This window comes from Rousettus aegyptiacus, unplaced genomic scaffold (genome assembly GCF_014176215.1).
Source record: "Rousettus aegyptiacus isolate mRouAeg1 unplaced genomic scaffold, mRouAeg1.p scaffold_m13_p_1, whole genome shotgun sequence".
Classification (NCBI taxonomy): domain Eukaryota; kingdom Metazoa; phylum Chordata; class Mammalia; order Chiroptera; family Pteropodidae; genus Rousettus; species Rousettus aegyptiacus.
This window is the reverse complement of record NW_023416284.1, coordinates 59,501,001-59,521,742: the sequence shown is the minus strand read 5'-3', so window position 1 is coordinate 59,521,742 and position 20,742 is coordinate 59,501,001. Positions and strand designations below refer to the sequence as shown.

General features: G+C 32.9%; 1 protein-coding gene across 7 annotated transcripts in view; it reads left to right on the top strand.

The window, feature by feature from the left end:
- Positions 1 to 20,742, top strand: part of COL24A1 (collagen type XXIV alpha 1 chain) — a 290,158-nt gene that overhangs the window by 176,360 nt on the left and 93,056 nt on the right. For all 7 annotated transcript variants that reach the window (XM_036235919.1, XM_036235902.1, XM_036235897.1 and 4 more), the window contains 7 exons: positions 92 to 145; positions 1,544 to 1,597; positions 7,854 to 7,907; positions 8,168 to 8,212; positions 8,330 to 8,374; positions 14,896 to 14,949; positions 17,200 to 17,253. In XM_036235919.1, the coding sequence (XP_036091812.1) occupies positions 92 to 145; positions 1,544 to 1,597; positions 7,854 to 7,907; positions 8,168 to 8,212; positions 8,330 to 8,374; positions 14,896 to 14,949; positions 17,200 to 17,253 (360 nt within the window). The remainder of the gene's footprint in view (positions 1 to 91; positions 146 to 1,543; positions 1,598 to 7,853; positions 7,908 to 8,167; positions 8,213 to 8,329; positions 8,375 to 14,895; positions 14,950 to 17,199; positions 17,254 to 20,742) is intronic.

The following is a 20,742-nucleotide window of genomic DNA, read 5'->3' as shown; positions in this document are numbered from 1 at the left end:
TAACACTTTTTATTTATACGGGTTTTCTTCAATGAAAATAAGTAAGTATGATGGAAAATTTATATCTTTCCTATTTTTATTCAAATTGTAGGGATATCCAGGTCCTCCTGGGGCTCCAGGACCCATAGGTTCACTGGGATTACCTGTAAGTACAGAAAATATTTTATATCTTCTTCTAGAATGATTATTTAAATTTTAATCTACCACTTTGATTATGCTATATTTTTTATTTTTATGCAAAATAAATAATGGCTAAACTGATGGAGGCTCTCACTAATCAATGCAAAACACTTTAGAATGTTATCATGGTATCTTGAACTTCCTTACCATACTTTTTATATTATTTTCAGCTCACTTCTAACAGTACAACCTGTTTCAATTCTGGAACCTAAAACTAAAAAACATTTAAACTTTCTCTTGAATAACCACATATAAGAAAACAGGGTCAGCAATCAAGAAATGAGATCAATTGGATGAACAAATCATAAGCATAAGTTTCAACACATTTTTTTTTGTATGAATTTGCAAATATTTTCAGGCAGATACAATTCATAGAGAATATACCTTTGTTAAACAAAAACTGAGTTTTCAAGATACTCCATTTTTGCTTGGAGAAAGAATATTAAACCTTGTCTCAAGGGATAATGTTTGCTTATCTAAATTTGACAGTTTTTATGAACTTAATATGAAACAGATTAGCCTTTATGATCCCCTCAGCAGAATTCTTCTTATCAGAAATGTCTTATGCTGTTTTGTGAAGCTTCTATTTTGAATATAAGCCCTGTATATTGAAAGACATGCTGTTTAACTTTTAAAATTAGGAAGACTGATCTAGGGCACAGTTGCCAGTCTTTTTTACTCATATAAGCTAATAAATAAATTTGAGATCCTGTAAAAGTACACTGTTTTTGTCTACCTAATGTTATGTAAATAAATTTTGTTTTTTAATTGTCTTTATTGAAGACTATAGACATAAAAATAATTTCATTATAATTGACTTAATAAATAGCAACTTAATCTTCATTGCAGGCTGGGTTTTTTTGGCAAATTAATATGAAACATTTTGTGAATTTTTTTGTGGTAACAGAAGACAATCTATTTGTATGTTATGGGGTTATCATAAATGTCTAGAATAATGGGGAAAAAATCTTGCAGTGATAGTTATTGCTTCTTTGATGAACCAGGCAGATTAGACTGGTCAGTCTGGCTGAGTAGGTATCTTTCTCCACCATCACTCCGTGTTATCTTCCTCCAGAAAACTACTTGGTTAGTAAATATTAAAAGCTACTCATTCTTTGTTTGGAGTGTAAACACTCAGAAATAAAATTTTTCCAAATAGTAGAATATCTCAAAAGCAAAATATTGGGGGTGGGAGTGGGGTGGGGAAATATACTATTCATTTAATAAAGCATATTTTTAAGGAAACTAATCAATTTTGTTTTAAGACATTAAAATAATTACATGTCATAAGAAAGGTTATAACTATTGTGATAACATTCCTATGAATTCTATAACTGATTTTTAAAAATTTTTCAATATGTAGGGTCATGTTGGGGCAAGAGGACCACCTGGGACCCAAGGTCCTAAAGGACGAAGAGTAAGTTATCTAATGACGGAAGTACTTTAACCTCAAAAAATGACTTCATAAATAGTGATAAGTATTCAACAAAAATAACTCTATATCTTCCAGATTGTGCTTAGATATTGTTGGATTTTTTCCCTCATCTTCATTGTATTAGATGAACCACGTATATTAACTGAAATGTGACTCATAATCATTTGTATCTATAAAATCAATTTTTGTTTTATTTTTTACAAATTTCACTAATTCATATAGAATTTTTTCTTCTTATTTTCAATTTGTAGTTATATTCTTTGGAGGAACTTTAAATATGAAGATGTTTAAGTAAATTATTTTTCTATTCACAAGAGACTATATAGCCAGGAATAGTAGCATCATGACAAAATAAGAGCAATGAGAAATGGAATGAAGACACACACGAGATACATCAGAGTTTATTAATTATAAATCAGAAGTGATATAATCATCATTGTCTAATAATTATGCATCCAGAATTAAATGAAAAATCTTCCTTTTAAACATTAATTTTTTTGTTTCTTTAAAGAAATAAGAAACACAATTTATTGTATGCCTGTCACATACCTGGCACTTTTATACATATTACCTTATACTCAGAACCACCCTAAGAAGGGGAGGCAGTATCTCAGATATTATAGGTGAGGAAAATGAGGCTCAAAGTTTTAGTATATAGCCTATAGACACAGAGAAATGGCACAACTAGGATTCAGGTCTTAGTGTGTCTGACTCCAAAGCTTATGCTTCTTTGATACAGCATGGAATACTAAGGAATATTATTTCCTTGATTAATTTGAATATGTGGCCTTTCAGAGTTCTCTTTTTTCTCCCTTGGCTTTCTCATGGCTTTTACTTTAAAATTCTAAGAACATGACCTCCAACTAACAAAGGTTAAAAGCAAAACAAAAATTACTGTCTTCTCGTTGGCAGATGGGAGAAAAGTGTTACGAATGCTCAGTTTGAAATAATGACTCTAATTTCATATCCTGTGTTTTAGGTGAAGATTAAAGAAAGAGAGAAGAATTGTCATTATTATTTCTTTTCTAACCATTTTCCTTACTGGGTGATAGATTTATAGTCTATAAATAATCCTGATGGCCACAACTATTTTAGCCCAAAAGAGATTTAAAATAATAAAATAAAAAATAACCGTAGATGATCTGTGCTCAAACTGTCATTTAGTGGTCTGTATCCTGCCAGCATTCAGTACTTGGTCAGGTCAAATGTGTTTATCCAACTTTGTATTAGTCATAGTGGGAAAGTTTAACCAGTTTTGTGACATGTGAATAAAAAAGAAATACTCGTGCTTTTTAAGCAAATAACTGAGACCTTATTGATTTGATTATCCAGGCAAAAACTATGCACCCAAGCAAGAACTGCTCCTGAACCACTTTGCTTTCTCATAAGTCATATGGGACATTCATTTGTGCTGTGATTTTCTAGCCTCCACGTGATCTTTGGGTAGCTGATTATTCTTTCCTGATTTGCCACTTTGTCCTCAACTCACACTTCCTCCAGGATATATTTTCTGCTCATCCTCCAAATATATTTGGGAGAATACATGATTCTCCCAAAATGGCGTCTTATAATTATTTAAAATTCAGCCAGTACTTTCTAAATAAGGAGACTTTGTTTAGAAATAAAAGCTTTGTTTAGGACAAAAGTGCTTTCTTTATAGGAAAATATTTCAGGCAATCAGTGAACACTGGGGATACAAAAAAAAAAAAAAAGAAAGAAAGAAAAGAGAGAGAGCTGAAGACCAGAATATTTGAGAAAGAATATAATATTAGGAACTTCCATTCTCGTTGTTGCCTAGTATCTTCCTGTTTCTACTCTCTTTCTCATCAATCCTTCTTCACCATGGATATAATCTCAATACCCTAGATCAATCCTTCCCAATGGATTTCATTCACAAAAAAAAATGAGAATGTATGTCCAGACCACTGAGATAAATGAAAATGGTATCTGGCTGGGAGTTCATGTGCCCCAGCCCTTCTCTGCCACCCCAAAAGGTGAGAGGGTCCATATTTCTAGCACACCTATAACCACATTGTAGCTCACAACTGTGTCATGGTACACTGGAGGAGAAGCTTGCCCTAGGCACATTTACACTGAGACCAAACAGTGAACTATCATTATGGAACTAGCGTTTATATGCCCTACTGTCCTGCCTGTGATTTATAGTTTTACCGAATGACCATATCAACATCATAACAGGTAGGACTATTCCCTAGGGAGTCTGCCTGCCCATCTGCTTCTTCCTGCCCATCCATCTGATTCTATCTAACATTTATTGATTTCCTACCCTTGTCATACAGTCTTCAAGTACCACGGAAGATTCAGAGTTAATTATCCCTTAGAACTAGATCTCATAGTGACTGACTACAGTCTAGTGGCTTTTAAAGTGTCGTGCAATATTGGGACTTTTCCAAATGATAAGAAAAACTTAGACAAGCAATCACACCTGCCATCTCAGGAAACAATCTAAACAGCTTAGTATTATAAATATTTTCTAACCCCCTTTGTGAAGGTTGTGTAATCCTGCCTCATCTAGCTGAAAAAGATAACAGGATTGGCCAAAAATATTATTCTTATGATTTGAAAGTCTTAAGTGGGAAACTTGCACAAATTTTAAGTATTATTATTTATTCTACATACTCTAGGCTCTGTTTCCACCCACAAAGTCTGAGGAATAGTCATTTAAGTAAAGTAATTTAATTTACCAAAGATAATTAACATAATATGCACAATCATATCCACCATATAGAAAATATAGACTAGCAGATTCTCTACTACAATACCAGAAAGACAGTGGCTTAGTCTTTTGGGTCCCCAGAAATAAGCATAACCTCAGCTGTTGTCTCTCATGAACACATTTAACTTCTTGGGGCTAGATAACTGATCCCTTGGTATCTCTCTAATACGTACTTCTATGTCCAGCTCCCCTGACAGAAGAGAGAACACAAAGAACAAAGTTAACCTCATCTCCTTTCTTGCTCATGGATTGGGCCTTTGATCACAAGACAATTTTAGATTTTGTATGCTTTCTCCAGAGGGGTGCTATAGAGCCATATAGCTGAGTAGTTTTCATTCTATGCTGTTTAAGAATTAAGTGGGGAGAAAAGACTGAAATAACTATTAGAAATATGTAATGTTTTAAGATTTTCTATGCAAGATGAGGAATGGACTATAAAAATTCTGAACTGTGGAGCATTCAAGGAAATGCGTATCATATTGGAAAAGCAGCCATCAGTATTTGCATTTAGATTCAATGCTAATAATACCTGGAGCACTCCAAGTGATGAAGAAGAGCCATTTCTGTGGTTTCTTCTCCTGAAAAACAGTTTATGGCAAGAATAGAATCAAAAGATTTTTTTCTACAAAATCAAAGATAATGTTAGTTTTTGTTTAAGGGAACATTTTGTTCCAGCTGAGTAATTTAAAATTAATAGAAGAGTCAAGCAAAGACAGATACGGTTAAAAGGAAACATAAATATACTGAATCTTAGACATTTGTTTGTGAATAAGGGCTGTTTCTTTTATTTGTAGATACTTTAGCTTATTAAAATTGATTACAAGAGTTATAGAGATGGGTTTGGAATTCTCATAAAAGTCTTCCTAAATAAACTAGTATGCAGCTTATGTTACTGTTTTAGTTAATAACGGACTTTTCTCTTCTAATCGTAACATTTATATGAAATAGTGGTTCTGTCTCCTGTCACCTAATGCATTTAGGAGTATATTGATTATTCAGGAATTTGGTTAACTCTTTAAAATTATTGCCTACAATTCTTTACTTTACAAAACATGCTTAGTTTATGTAGTTCAGCCATTAGACTTTATACCAGCTTTTAAAAGCTACTAGTAGGCATTTCTTGTAGCCAACTTTAACTTGTCTAAAGGAAGATAAAGAAAAGATTAGATTTATTATTTAGCCAGGGTACAGTATCCAAGAGCTGTATAGATAATCAAATATTTTAAAGCAAGTATTAAAAAATAACTTTATACCCAGTTAGGTACTATTACAATACTATTTATCTAACTTTTTTAGGGTTTGTCCTAAAGCTTATTTTGTCTCAGGAATCAAAGAAGGCATCGACACTAACCCAGAGATAATTTCCACAACCAATATCAAAGTGACACTTACAGATACTGATGAAGCTAAGTTTTTAGTTTATTAATTGACCCTTAACTTTGACCCTTTTATCCAAGTAATGAGACTTGTTTATCATCTTTGGGCCAAACAATCTTTTAAAAACTTTCTAAATTTACATCTCTGTGTCTGGGGGGTTGGGGGACTTTCGCAGCTTTGTTCTTATGGCTGCTACCATTTAAACTAGACAGAATGACTCCTAACTCTCTAGCACTAGCCTTGGAGATATCTGCTTCACGGTTATTTGCACAGCCTGCTGTCCCAACCTCCTTTATGTGTCTACCCACATGTCACTAGAGAGACTTCTGAGACCAGCCTGTCTCAAATAGGGATCTCCATTTAGATTCTCTCTTGTCTCTTAACCTACTTTATTTTTTTTTCATTGCACTTGACTACCTATTGTCATTTTATACTTTAATTTTATATATTTATTTTCTTGTCTATAAATTCAGGGATTCGGCTCTTCTTCCTACCATAACCTCTGGGCCTAAAACAGTACTTGGTTTATAGTAGGCACTTAGTAAATGTTTGTTGAATGAATGACACACTTTGAAAATTCTGTTATCAAAGTAGTCCATACTCTTTAATTTGACATTCAAAATCCTGCACAATAAGACTGTAACTTGGTTTTTCAGTCTTTTGTGGGAAAATAGGGCAGGAATAAATTGGGGCGGGGGCGGGGGCAGATTGTGAAGTACCAGTGGAGCTATATAGATCCTCATGAAATGTGAGTCTTTTCTTCAGTCCCATGAGTGCACCCCTCAGGGAGTAAAGTTAGCGTAAGAGAATCCAGGAAGAGTCCTTTTATAGGAACACCTTTTTAATGATATAAAGCTAAACTAAGGTGACCTTAGATGCGGTAAGAGAGAAGGTGCTAAAGCATAGGGGGCTCCTTCAAATCAGCATGTTGTATTGAAAGATCTGTAGCACGGTTTTATATAGAAATCTTCAGTGCCTCCTCATTGATTATTGGTTTAAATATAAACTCTGGTACTTCACTTTTTAAGTCCTAGTTTTTCCACAGTTATTTCTTTGTATAGAAATACCATTTTTCAAACTAGGTTTTTCAGTCTTGGGTGTCTTTTTTCCTGCCTCTTTCCCCTTTTCTTACACTATCCCTCTATCTAGAGTTTCTTCTTGTGCATGATCTCCAACTGTCAAAATGATATCTTCATTCCCTTTACAAACATTTGAACCTGTCCCCCTTCCTTCAAATGATCTTAGCCCTTAACATGCCTTATCTCTTTCTATATTTTAGTCATTTGTACAATTTACCCGATCCTTTTCTATGCTTCATAATGGAGAAACTTTCTTACAATTGTGTATCCTCATATCATGTAATGCGGAGCCTTTTCCACAGTAGATATTTAGTTAATCATTGTAGAATTGAATTCATTCCCTTGAAAATGACTTTAAGATCTTCCAAGGATAGTTATAATTTAACCAGGTTGACATATACTGAAATTTTTATTAGAGAATGACTTTTGCAACTAATACTTCTTCACAACTAATTACTGAATGAATATTGATAGTAACTTAGCTGAGAAGGTTTAAATTTGCATGAATATTCCCACCATCATTTTCTACCCTTTTTCTGTGCCCTGGCTGCCTTTCAGTAACTGTAGTCAAGTAGGTGCGTAACAGGTACAATGATATCAGCACTTGTTTTCTAATAAAGTAGAAAGAGTGCCATTCTAATAATATAAAACCATTCTAAGACCATTTGGACAAACAAATCAGCTACTTTTTAGTTAATTTAGAGGGTTTTTATTTTTTCTAGAATAAATTCTGGATGGCTGCTGAGTAAATGGTAAGGTGAACAAGTACTCAAATAACGAACCCATGTTTTAGCCACCTCAACAACTAAATCAGCCGTGTTTGTGGTCACCTGATTTACTATTTGGCATTAAATCTTGAAAACACTGGCATGATTCTCTCATGCAAATGGATTCATCCATATACCCAGCTGTATTATTTTCTGTGGTCATGGAACAAAAACAAACAGAGGGAGCTTGTCAGCTAAAGAGCCTTCATTTGTGAAGAGACACAACAATAAAAAAGGAGCCTCTCAAATTAACAACAGGATGTTTTTTCCATATCTAGGGCCCAAGAGGAGCAGATGGTCTGTCAGGGGAACAAGGCATACAGGGTGCCAAGGTAACCACTGATTTTCTCATTTCGTATACAGTTAAGTTTTTTTGAGCCTATAGAGCCTGCCTGTCTCAAAACTGATACATTTTTAACAAAAGTATAGTTCTAAATTTTCTTAGTCTAAATGTAAACCATACATGAGGTTTTTCCCACACATACAGAAATGTTTTCTTTTTAATATTGAACTATATACTTGGTGTCTAATTTTTTTTGCACATAAGACAGTAACATTCTTATTAACTTACCTGGTATTGATACTTTGTCAGGGTGAAAAAGGAGATCAAGGAAAAAGAGGGCCTTATGGTCTTATTGTAAGTAGTAAAACATTTCATATTAAAGATAGAAATTTTTCATCTTTCATTTTTCTTGATGTGTGATTAATGTTTGAGAGGAAGCTGCTTGACCCAAGGATTTTCTTTCTTATATAGGGTAAAACTGGAACCCCTGGAGAGAGAGGAGTTCAAGGGAAACTAGTAAGTAATTAAAAATAAGCTAGGAACAAATTTTATCCACTTTATTCTCTGGCACAATTATTGTTCATTTTTCAGTATGTTAGACTAACAATATGAGGTTTTTCTTCCTTCAGTCATTAGGTTAGTGTTTTAATTTGAGCAAGTCCTTGCTCATTTGGGGCTTTGGTTATACCTCTGTAAACTGGTGGTGAGCACTTACTTTACTTCACCCTAGTTATGATAAATTAGTTTTTCTATTATATTCATATAAAATGTTGTGATATCATATGACTATAATAGAATATGAATACAATTAAAGGAAACTTCCTTGAGGCTTCATGCCTAGTTTTGCTTTATCTCAACTTGATGCTTTTAGACCCTTGGAATATGGAGCTATGTGTGTCATCATGCTTTCCCATGGCACTGCTCTAAGAGTTTTTAATATTATATAATACTAGATAGTTTTCTATTGTCAAAATTCTTTTCAACAGTATACTATTTTCTCCCTGAGGGGGCAACATGTTCTGTGGTTATCATCACAAACTGAGGGGTAAAATATTAAAAAAGGAAAGAGAAAGAAAGAAAAAAGAAAGAAAGAAAGAAAAAAGAAAGAAAGAAAGAAAGAAAGAAAGAAAGAAAGAAAGAAAGAAAGAAAGAAAGATATACATGTGTACACAGACATACTTATGCTATTACATGTATAATTTTGAGCATATAAGCTTAAATAAATGTATGGGTATCTTTAATTACTTTCATTTGGAATCATAATTTTTAATGATGACTTTTTTTCAAATACATTTATGTATATAATTAAAGTTACAGAATTACAGAATGATTTAAATAGCTTGCCATTGAAGAGTCAGAAGAGTTTAAATAGCTTGCCATTGAAGAGTTAGCTACCATAGTAATTGTCACTATCACTTCATTAATTTAGTCCTCTTTGATCTCTACTGCCCCCTGCCTGTTGTTTTTCATAATAGAGTTATGTTTGAGAGTGGTCAAACAAAATATCAAGAGACTGAAAAGAGAAAAATGACTATCCAGGGAAAGAATTTTTGTGTGACTTTGTATTATTAATTGACATAATTCCCTAAAGAACATTCTTTTAGAATTAATATTCATCATTTGAGTTTCTGTAATATAATTGTAAATGATGTTTGTTTAGTTCTTGCCATTTTGCTCTATTGTGTACAAAGCTAATATGATAAAATGAGTGGAAAAACTTGGAGCTCATCAAGTTCATCAAGCCTATTAGATATTTATGGATTAATGTGAAATTTGAAATTTGATATCTTCAAATAAGTTACTAGAACTATTTTTTTTGTAACCATAGCTTATGGCAAGCAAGTTTCATAGAATACTGAAAGTAAAGTTACCTTAGTGGATGATATGAGTTAGATGTCAAATTATGAGTTTATAATAGTTGTTGAGGTTAATTAGCTCTATACCTACATTGTCTCATTCTTCTTCATTGAGCTGAAATAGATTTTTTTGACGTCTTACAGAGGCTAGTATCAATCAATCCAAGAAATCCGGACAGCCCCAGAGATTTATTTGATCCTGCACTTCTGCACAGTAATCTCAGTGTCTCTAGTCATTTATGCACTGTCAGCAAGCAGGCAGCGCCATATAATAGATTTATTGGGGGTCACAGTCACCTTTGTTCTTGTGCATGCTCCTCTTAGTTGTATAGTCTCGGTTAAATTGGTCTATTCTCTGGATCCTGTTTCATCTGTAAAATAAAGTGATGTGTCTAAATTGTCACAATTGTAAAGCTAGGTATTAAATGAAAATTAGTAACATATAGAACTCTGCAAATCCAGATAACCAGGAAAAGTATATTTCTCTGTGGGCCAACATTGTTTCCTTATGTAGATCTTCATCAAAGGGACAATCAACAGAAAAGTCTATGAGCCATTGTGTTATTAAAGTGATAAAGCCTGAGGAACTGTTTTTAGTTTTTTAAAACTTATAAAATCTTTAACAATTTATGTATTATTTTATCTTGATGGTCTTTCAACTTATAAGCTAAGGGGTTAGATCTCCACTATAATTTTGTATTTCTATTTCTGTGTTTAATTTTGTCAAATTTTGCTTTATGTATTTTGAAACTTTTTAAAGTATTCACTTTTATGATTATTATGTCTTCCTGATCAGCTGATCCTTTTATCAGCACAAAATGTTTCCCTATCTCTGGTAACATTTTTTATTTCCGGTAATGCTGTTTGTTTTGAAATCTATTTGATGTCTCTCCACCTATTTTATGCTTTCTGTTTTCATGGTATATCTTTTCCATTCAATTACTTTCAAACCATCTGAGTCCTGATGTTTAACGTGTCTTATATGTGAGTCTTACTTTATTCTTTCTGAAAATCTCTGACATTTAGTGTTTGGCCCATTTTCACTTAATGTAATGATTGATATGGTTACACTTAGGTCACCTATTTTGATTGTTTTTCCTTTGTGGCTGTGGCGGTGTTTTGTTCAGTGCCTTCTTTTGGCATTGAAAAATTTTGAGAACTCCATTTTAACTTAACTATTGACTTTTTTGCTATACCTCTCATTACTATTTTTAAGTGGTTAGTCCAGGTCAAGAGTCAGCAAAATTTTTATGTGATGTGCCACAAAATAAATATTTTAAGCATCGTAGGTTGTATGTTGTCTCAATTACAACTACTCAGCTCTGTCATCATAGTGTAAAAGGAGCCATAGATAGTATGGAAAGGAATGAACATGGCATTGTTCGAGTAAAATTTTATTTATAAAAGCAAGTGATGCTTCAGATTTGGCTATAGTTTGCCACTCTCTGGTTTAAGGTTTATAGTGTGCATCCTATCTTTCCATAGTCTACTAAGAGTTAATATAGTAAAGATGCTCCTCAACTGATGGGGGGGGGGGTTGGCCTGTTAAACTGATGGTTAGGTTGAAAGTATGATAAACTGAAAATACACTTAACCTACATAACATGGTAGCTTATACTAGCCTATCTTGCATTAGCCTATAGTTGAGCAAAATCATCTAATGCACTGAATACAACGTAGGGTATTGGTTGTAATTTCCAGGGGTTTTATTTTGTTTGCAAATCCAGTTTCTCTTCTGAGATTTCCTATTTATTTATTCATCATAAGCATATTTGTCTATACAATATTGGGAATATTTATAATAGCTGCTGCTTTAAAAACCTCGTGTAATGAATCTTTAGTTTGGTTTTCATCAGTTGCCATTTCTTATAAATATGGGAAATTTTTCTGTCTAGTAATTTTTAATTATATCTTAGACATTTTGAATGATGTATTTTAGAGATTCCAAATTCTGTTACATTTCTTTAGTATATTGCTTTTTTTTTTTTTTTAATTTGGCAGGCAGTTAACTTGGCTAGAGTCACAATTCAAGTTCTCTAGCCTCTCTGTGGTAGGTGGAAATCTATGCTGAAATCTCTATTCAGTTTTTTTAGTCTTGGCTTGCCTAGTTGGAGTCTGCCAGACCATCATATACTTCAGATGTCAGCAAGAGATTTAATCAGAGTTTATACTCAGAATTGGAGGCTTCAGCTCTCTGGCTCCTTTTTCCATCACTTTCCAGGAGCTGCGACCACTCCAAATTCTGCCTTCTGGTTCTCTATGCTAGTAAGACTACCAGTTTCTATCCTGCTTTTTTGTTCTAACCATCCTATATGTCCTACCCTCTGGCTAAAAGCTATTAAACAATTAGAAACTCAACTAGTGACATTCTTTTCTTCTATGTGTAGACCCCTCTACTCTAGTTTTTGCCTATTTTTGGTCTTTCTCCAGTATCTTCAGATATTTTTTTTTCATATTTTGTCCTGAGTTTATAGTTATCTGTATATCAGTTGGTTATCTGTATTAGGCTCCTTGGCCAATGTGGAAAGCTGAAACTCTTAACATTTCTTCTTTAAATAGAACTTTCTCTGAGATAATTAAGAATACTTGAGAAACACTTATATCATAATTCTTATAATACAAAAAGTATGTAGTATTTATTCTTTTTATTCTTCAGATAATAAAGCAAAATGCACAGTTTTCATGATCCCACATTGAAAGCATAGCCATGGAAATAACATTTATGTGCTCCCTTGCTTGTTCTCATAAAAAGTCTCTGAGGATGGCTCTATGTATTTACTGAAAATGGAAAAGGCATTGAATATTGGATTCCTTATCGAAATCATTAAAAAGCAGTTTAGTATAGTGGAAGAGCATAGCATCGGAGTCAAACATATTGGAGATCAAATGATCAAATATTGGTTCTGTCACTTACTAGCTGTTTTACTTCGTACAAATTACTTAATCTTTCTGAGCTTCAGTTTTCTTATCTTTAAAATGAGATGCCTTTCATAGTTATAACAAATGATATTTATTATTTGCTTGGCACAGGCTCTCAATAAATAGCGACCATAATAATCATTACTCTCCTGGTAATAGAGCAAGGAGTTGTACTATAAATAATGTATTTTCATTAGCATCTGAAAAGCCCTTAAAGGGAATTTTTATTTTGTGCCAGCTTATGCTTTTCTTCTTCATCTCCAATAAAAATAGAGTCCATTTTAAATCATTTTATAGCTTTGCCAAACAGCTTTTATGCACCATTAACAACATTTAAAGTACATATTAGGCTTGATATTATGTGCAGACACTTTACAAAGCAAACTGAATAGATTTTATTTAAGGTTCTAAACTGTTGCTGTATATTTCAGTTGGCATACCAGGCACAGAGGCATCCCTTGTGTTGATTATGTCTCTTGATTTAGAAGCCTGCAGTAATGGGTAACATATAATTTTCATGACTGAAAGATGGCCTTAGTCATATGGCCATCTTAGGCCATTTATGATTTTATATATCTCCCTTTCTGTAATCCAGGAACCATACATAACTAAATATAACATTGATGATTATACTTAGAAGATTGTATGTTGCTGGGAATTTTGAATATCTCTACTTCTCATTTAATGTCATATTTTTCTCTTAGCTTTTAGTTTTAAGATAAAATAGTGGTCATGATCCACTGCATAGTTACCAACCTTTCTGAAGTCAATGATGTAGAAGAGGCAAATTGCAAATAGACAAAGGTGGTATTTTATATCATTAGTAGTCACAATTGTCTGGTGCATACTATGTGCTCAGTAAACCTTTGAATAGGAGAATCAAAGAGGATCTGGAACTTGACTTAAAATTTTATATGCCATTTTAGACTATACCCCCATACCTAAGATTAAATTTTGTGGTACCAGGAATAGTGTAAAAATGGGGAGGAAAAAGAAGTTGGAGAGGTCCAATGTGGTCATTTTTTGTCATCTAGGTCCTGAAGCCCCTGTGCTTTGCCAGATTTTAAGGGCATAAATCACATTATTAACACATCACAGGAATATTATTTTTGGGAAAAAAAACACTTTTAATATCAATATTAAAGTTATTAAAAATCTAAATTTAAAATAATTCTATATAATTATTTGACACTATACAGGAATGGAGATTAAATATAATAATACACATAGATATAAAGAACTACATTTGACAGCAAAAAAAAAATGGCAAAAATATGGCAAAAAAAAAATGGCAAAAGCTTTGAATAGACATTACTCCAAAGAAGATGTACAAATGGCCAATAAGCACATAAAAAAAATGCTCAATATTACTAGTCATTAGGGAAATCCAAGTCAGAACTACAATGAAATACCACTGTCTACCCATTAGTATGACTATTTTGAAAGCACACACACATGCACACAGAAAATAGCCAGTGTTAGCAAGGATGGGAGCAATTGGAATCCTTGTGCATTGCTGGTGAGAATGTAAAATGGTGGGACTTCTATGGAAAACAGTTTGGTGATTCCTCAACAGTTAAACATTGGATTACTATATCATCCATCGATTTCACTTTTTAGGTATATAACCAATAATATTGAAGGTAGGGACTCAAACAGATATTTGTTAATTGATGTTTATAGGTACATTATTCACAATAGCAAAAAGATAGAAAGTCTCAAGTGTCCATTACCAGAGGAATGGATAAATAAAATGTGTTATATATGTACTGTGAAATATTACACAACCTTAAAAAGGAAGTCTTAACACATGTTACAACATGGATGGACCTTAAAGATGTTATGCTATGTGAAATAAGTCAGACACAAAAGAACAAATATTGTATAATTCCACTTATGTAAGTTATCAAAAATAGTCCAATTCAGAGACAGAAAATAGAATGGTGGTTACCAGGGGTATGAGGGAGGGTGATAGGGAGTCATTTAATGGGTATAGAGTTTCAGTTTAGAAGGATAAAATGTTTTAAAGATAGATGATTGTGCTATAGCACAGCAATGTGAATGTACTTAATACCACAGACCTGTACACCGAAAAATTGTTAAAATGGTAAATTTTATGTTATATATATTTTTCCATAGAAGAGAAAAAAAGAAAAGAGAAAAGTTAGGTGGGAGGATTGTGAAGGAAAGGTGAAGTAGGGGAACTGACTAAAACATTTCAAACATCACTTGTTTTTCAAGTTTTGCTTTTCTTTTTTTCAGGGTTTACAAGGACCCCCTGGAAGTACGGGAGATAGGGGACATGCAGGAGAACCAGTAAGTTTATCTTTATATTTTTCTAATTGTGTTTTTCTCATAGTATACATTTATCTTTGTTATTACTGCCTTCTTGTGCTGCGGCAGGTACGTTTCTGAAAGAGCATTTATCAAGGACACCTAATTATATAGAATAAGTTTTTTTAAATCAACCTTTTTATTTTGTGGTATTGAAACACATGCAGTTATAAGAAATAATATAGAGACATTCTATGTACCCATTAGCTAGTTTCCTATAACATATTACAGAGCTATAGTACAATACATATCACAACTATGATATTAATATTGACAATATTGACATTGACACTGTTAAGATATAGAACATAGAATGAATATTTTGCTGTGAATATGGTCTTGAATGCTTTCCTGGTTTCATGTAGTAAAATTTGGTCATGTTTTTCTGGAACCATTAACACTTCACATATTTCTATTTTCAACAAAAATAGCTCTATTTTATTGAATTTCTGAATGACTTGCTGATAGTGTTATAATTATTATACCAACACACACACACACACACACACACACACACACACACACACACATTTATGCGGCCAACTCTATATAAAAGACCATGTAGAGAAGCCAAAGTCTGTATCTGATTGACTGGAATATACAGACATGAAAGAAATATTGTTACATCAATAATACAAAAATGTATGTTGCACTTTTATAAATGTGATTCAGTTATAGAGTTTTCATGGAAAATGAATTGTGAAAAGGAAAGACCTTGTCACACCTACTTTCTCAAAATTTATTCTTTATTTACTGTGAAGTCATTCTTCTGGGGTGATATCAGATGTAATCTGTTGTAACGTGCTTCTAAGATTTGCAATACAATATAGTCTTTCAAACTACTGGCCTCATCTTATCCATCGGTCAACACAGAGGTTTTCAGGTGGCCTTTGCATAACTCATTTAGCTAGAAGCAAGTGGAAAATTCTAAAACTCAAAGAATTATTTTTACCAAACTGTATTCATTTCCTCCTTTCCATGTTTAACCTATGATATAAACTCTCTAAACAATAAAGAGTTGATCATATATATATATATAATTCTTTGCATTTAAAGAATCTTAGATAATCTGTTGACTTTATCAAACTAAATCCTCCTTGGTTTTCTCTGTGTTTTGTGTATGATTCCTAAGTTTCTGGTTTGAAGAATTGATGAGATAATTATATCACTTACTGAAACTCGGAATACTAACAGAAAGCAAGGTTTGAGAATGGAAGATTATAAAATCAGTTTAGCTATGTTGAACTTGAAGTGCCTTCAAGAAATAAGAAGTTAGCAATTAAATATGGAACTCAAATCAGAGAAATGTACTGATGTTAAAAATATTGAAGTCACTGGCCTAAGTAGAGAGTCAAAGAGTGAGAAAAGAAAAGGACCTAAGACTGAGCTTTGAAGAAATCAACATTTAATAAATATTGGTAGAAGAGGAGTGGACTCTGGTGGAGACTGAAGGAGGTGAAAGGAAAATTAAATATATAACTTAGTTTAGCCCTAAAGAGAACCTATCTTAAAATTTTCATGACTATCTTAGATTTTTTTAGAAGTATGTAGGCAAAACTATGTATCTAGAGCAAACTATAGCCCTCAGGCCAGTTGCTACTTTTGTAAATAAAGTTCTATTGAAATACAGCTACAACCATTCATTTATGTATGTGTGGCTGTTTTCTTGTTACAACAGCAAAGTAGACATACGTGACAGAGACCACATGATCCACAAGCCTGAAATATTTATTATCTGCCCCTTTAGGAAAACATTTGCTGACCTCTAATCTTGATTGTTATCACATTTGCAAAAAAAAAAAAAAAAAAAAAAAAAGTCTAAATAATGCAAAACTGATGCATGTAGTGCTCCTCAGTTTCCAGGAATACTGAATAAATCTATAATTATCATACCCATTAAATAACTTTTGAAAGCCCTTAGCACAATTTTTCACATTTATTAGGCATTTGATAAATGTTTATTGAATGAGTGAGTAAATTAGAGAATGACAGAATGAATGGTACTGTCCTTTTTTCTTGCCTTTTCTTTTGATTCCAAGCATAACTTAATATTATTCACGAGAGAAACATAGATGTATCAACTAAAGATATAATTTTTATACCAAAGTAAAGTAATACATTTATAAATGTATTATGTATTATATTACAATCTTATAAATTCCATATTTAGATGCATATATTAATAGAGTAAACTTTGATTCTCAGATTATTTTAAATTTTATTTTAATATAGGGACCACGTGGACCACAGGGTGATGCTGGACCTCCTGGAGAAATAGGTGCTGAGGTAATTTTGAAGGGCTCACTCTTGTTAGTTCATCAGTGCTCAATAATTTTTATAAGACTCCTCTAAGGTATAGTTAATATATTAGATATATATTATAAGAATAATTATATAGAATTTTGTTTTATATTTAGGAAATGAAGCCTAAAATCCATTATAAGCAGGATAACTTTTTATGCATATAAAATTCTCTTAATAGCTCATTTCAATAATAGAACAAAAAGTGAATAAAACTTTCCTTTCACTTATTGAGAATTTAACTTGGTAACCCTTCATTCCAAGATGTTATATCTCTTTTATAGAAGACTATTGAAAAGTGAATTCTATTCAGGATATATTTTAGAATAATAAACCACAGTTGTTGTAATTCCGTTGTTTGTTAACTTTAGCGCTAAATGAGTTAGACGTAAATTCTCTCCTTCCTTGGCTTCTGTGAAACTGCTGTCTCTTGATTCTGCTCTTTACCTTCTGATTAGCCTTTCTCAGTCTTTATGAAAAGGTCTCTTTCTTCTTCCTCAGCTCAGTAGTCATATTCTGACAGCTCTCAGCTGGATAACTCTAACTTATGACTCTCTCTTAAGTTCCAGCTATTGATCTCCTGTCATCTTTTAAATATGTACCTAGATATCCCACAAACATTTGAAATTCAAAATATCTAAACCTAACCCATCACTTTTCCACTGTTCTTTTTCTTTTTATTCCTATCTCACTGAAAAATAACTCTTTTACTCAAGAATCTAAAACTGAGTCATCCTAGACTTCTAACCTTTCCTTTTCATCACTACTGCCAAGTGCTCTAGTCTTCCACTTTTATCCCACGTCTCCCATTACTCCCATCATTCCTCAGCTACTTGTTGCCAGTTTATCTTTTTCATATTGTTCCTGTCCTTGAAAATTTTCAATGGCTTTCATAGCCTTTACCAAAATATCAGTTTCATAACATGATAAATAATTTTTCCACATTGTCTAACTCTCCAGGCCTATTCAACCACATCCCATGAAACTTTTCTCCTCCCCTATGTATTCCAGGTTTGTTGACCCATTTTTAATTCCATGATGATGCCATACTTCTGCTCTGCACTCTGTATCTACTGGTAATAAAAGGATGGCTGAGATATGGTCCCTGACTCCTTTAGGAATTTATAATCTATTCCAGAATATAATCATATAAAAGATCATTATGGTGCAGTGTGTTAGACCCAATTATTGAGATATTCACAAGGCAATTAGGAGCACTTCACCTGGGTAAAGGGAAGAAGACGACTTGGGGCAGTGGAGATGGGCAGGAAATGAAATGAGTTTTAAGAAATGAGTAAAGTAAGCCATATGAAAAGAGGGAATAAGGAGAAGGGAATTCCAGGAAAAGGGTTATTTTGAGCAGGAACATGCAAACGAGACAATATGGATTCTTTGATGCTTAAAATCAAAGCAAGGAGTGAAGTTATAGATGAAATAGATTATGAAAAGTCTTGTGTACTCTGTGAAGAAGTTTGAGTTTTTATGTTCTGTGATTTTGTGAGTAATTGTAGGGTATAAGCAAGGCAGTGATAAAGTCAGATTTGTATATTTGGAGGATAATTCCTTCAGTCACATGGAGGATGTAGTTTAGAAAGCCAAAGTGAAGATATGTAGACCTGCTAAAAGCTTGTTGCATTCATCCAGGCAAAGAATCTTGACAATCTGAACTAAAGTAGTAGGCATAGAAAAGGAAAAGAGGGGATGGATTTGAGAAGCGTTTGTTTATAAATTCTATAGAACCTGCGTATTTGTGGGATATGGGAAGTAAAGGGAAAAGAGAAGTAATATATTGATCTCAGAGTTGCAGGTTGTACAACAGGATCAAGTAATATCCTTTTCTGAGATTGGTGAAGAATGTTAAGGAGGTTAAGGTCATAATCTGCTGTTTCCAAAACAAATGGTTAACAAGTAGCAGAACCTGGCTTTGAATCCACATTTGACTCAAGAGGTAATGCTGATAACCTATTCTAATCTGTAACCTCTGAGCCTAAAGAAAGCTGGGAGAAGTCATGCCTCATATCTTGAAGTTTTTTTTAACAGAGTAGAGGACAAGAATTATGTTGTGATAAGGATTAGAGGTTAAAAAAATCAGTTGAGGAAAATATGCTGATTTAGAATAGTGGTTAAGGATAATGGAAAAGGGAAATGACAAAAGACAAGTAAAAGAGTGTGAATACCTTATTAAAAGTCAAACTGAAGTAGGAGACTGTGAATTTGCATTATATTAAAAATAATGGATAATAATAGTGAATAATTATAGAGCATTTTCTGGGTGACTAGCTAATTTATATGCTTTGCCATATTAATGAATTATCACAGCATTCTATGAGATAGATGCAGTTGTTACCCACATTCTACAGATGAGGAAACCAAGACATGAAATGGTTAAGTAACTTACTCAAGAGCAATTGCTTGTAGTAGTGGTAGAGCCTACATTTAAATTTAGGCAATCTCTTTCCATAACCGATTCTCTTAGCCACTGTGCCTCTCAATGTGTAATGATGATGCTACTTTGCGTAAGTATGTAACTTTTTCAAGCAATATTCAACTGGGAATATAAATGGAAAAAAATGATTTAAGTGCTAATTCAATATTGTTATAAGAAGATAGGGACAAGGTCAGAATATCAGCTATTGGATTTAACACAAGAAAAGAAAGAGTAAAAGAAGCCAAAAGGAGATGACAGATTTGGAGAAATTAGGGACTGGGAGAGGACTATGATATTAAAAGCAATTTTTATATAGAAGTACTGAAAGAATTGGAATTCTCTGTCAAGACAGAATTTTAATCTTAGAGTGGAATTTTAAATTCTATAATTACTGAGGCAGAGAAGTAACCCAGGCAATCTTACTTCATAGTCTTTTCTCTCAAGTACTATACTATATTGCCTCTCATAATAGTAAAGAAGTCACAAAGGTAACCAACAGAAAAAAATTAAGTAATATAACTGTGAAAACTTGGTGAAGTGATGATAAAACAGAGAGTATAATGGAACTAAACTTTATCAAGGTGATACATCAAGAAGTAAAGGTATACCTTCTGAATTAAAGAAGTAACTGCTAAGAGGTCTAAAAACAAAACCTAGTTTATAAAACAGTTACCTCTGAGGAATGGGACTGAGGCTTTTTATTATAAGTCTGTACTGTTTGTGTGTGTGTGTGTGTGTGTGTGCACGTGTGTGCATGTGTGTATAGTTTTTGTTTTGAAAAAAGCAAAGTGAAAATGATTGCAGAAGCTAAGTGAAAATGGAAAACTGGATTTCCTTTCATCTGACATAATGACATAAATAATGTTTTAATCTGTAATAATTTTTAAAAAGTTTATCACTCATGAATCAGAACTATTGAAGAATCTCTGAAATATAGAAAGCTAACAGAAAACTTTTGGTCAAGGTAGTATTGTGAATTAATACTTTCAACACCCCTCTATTCCAAAATCATGGGAATTATAGACTACATATGTATGTGTTTGTTT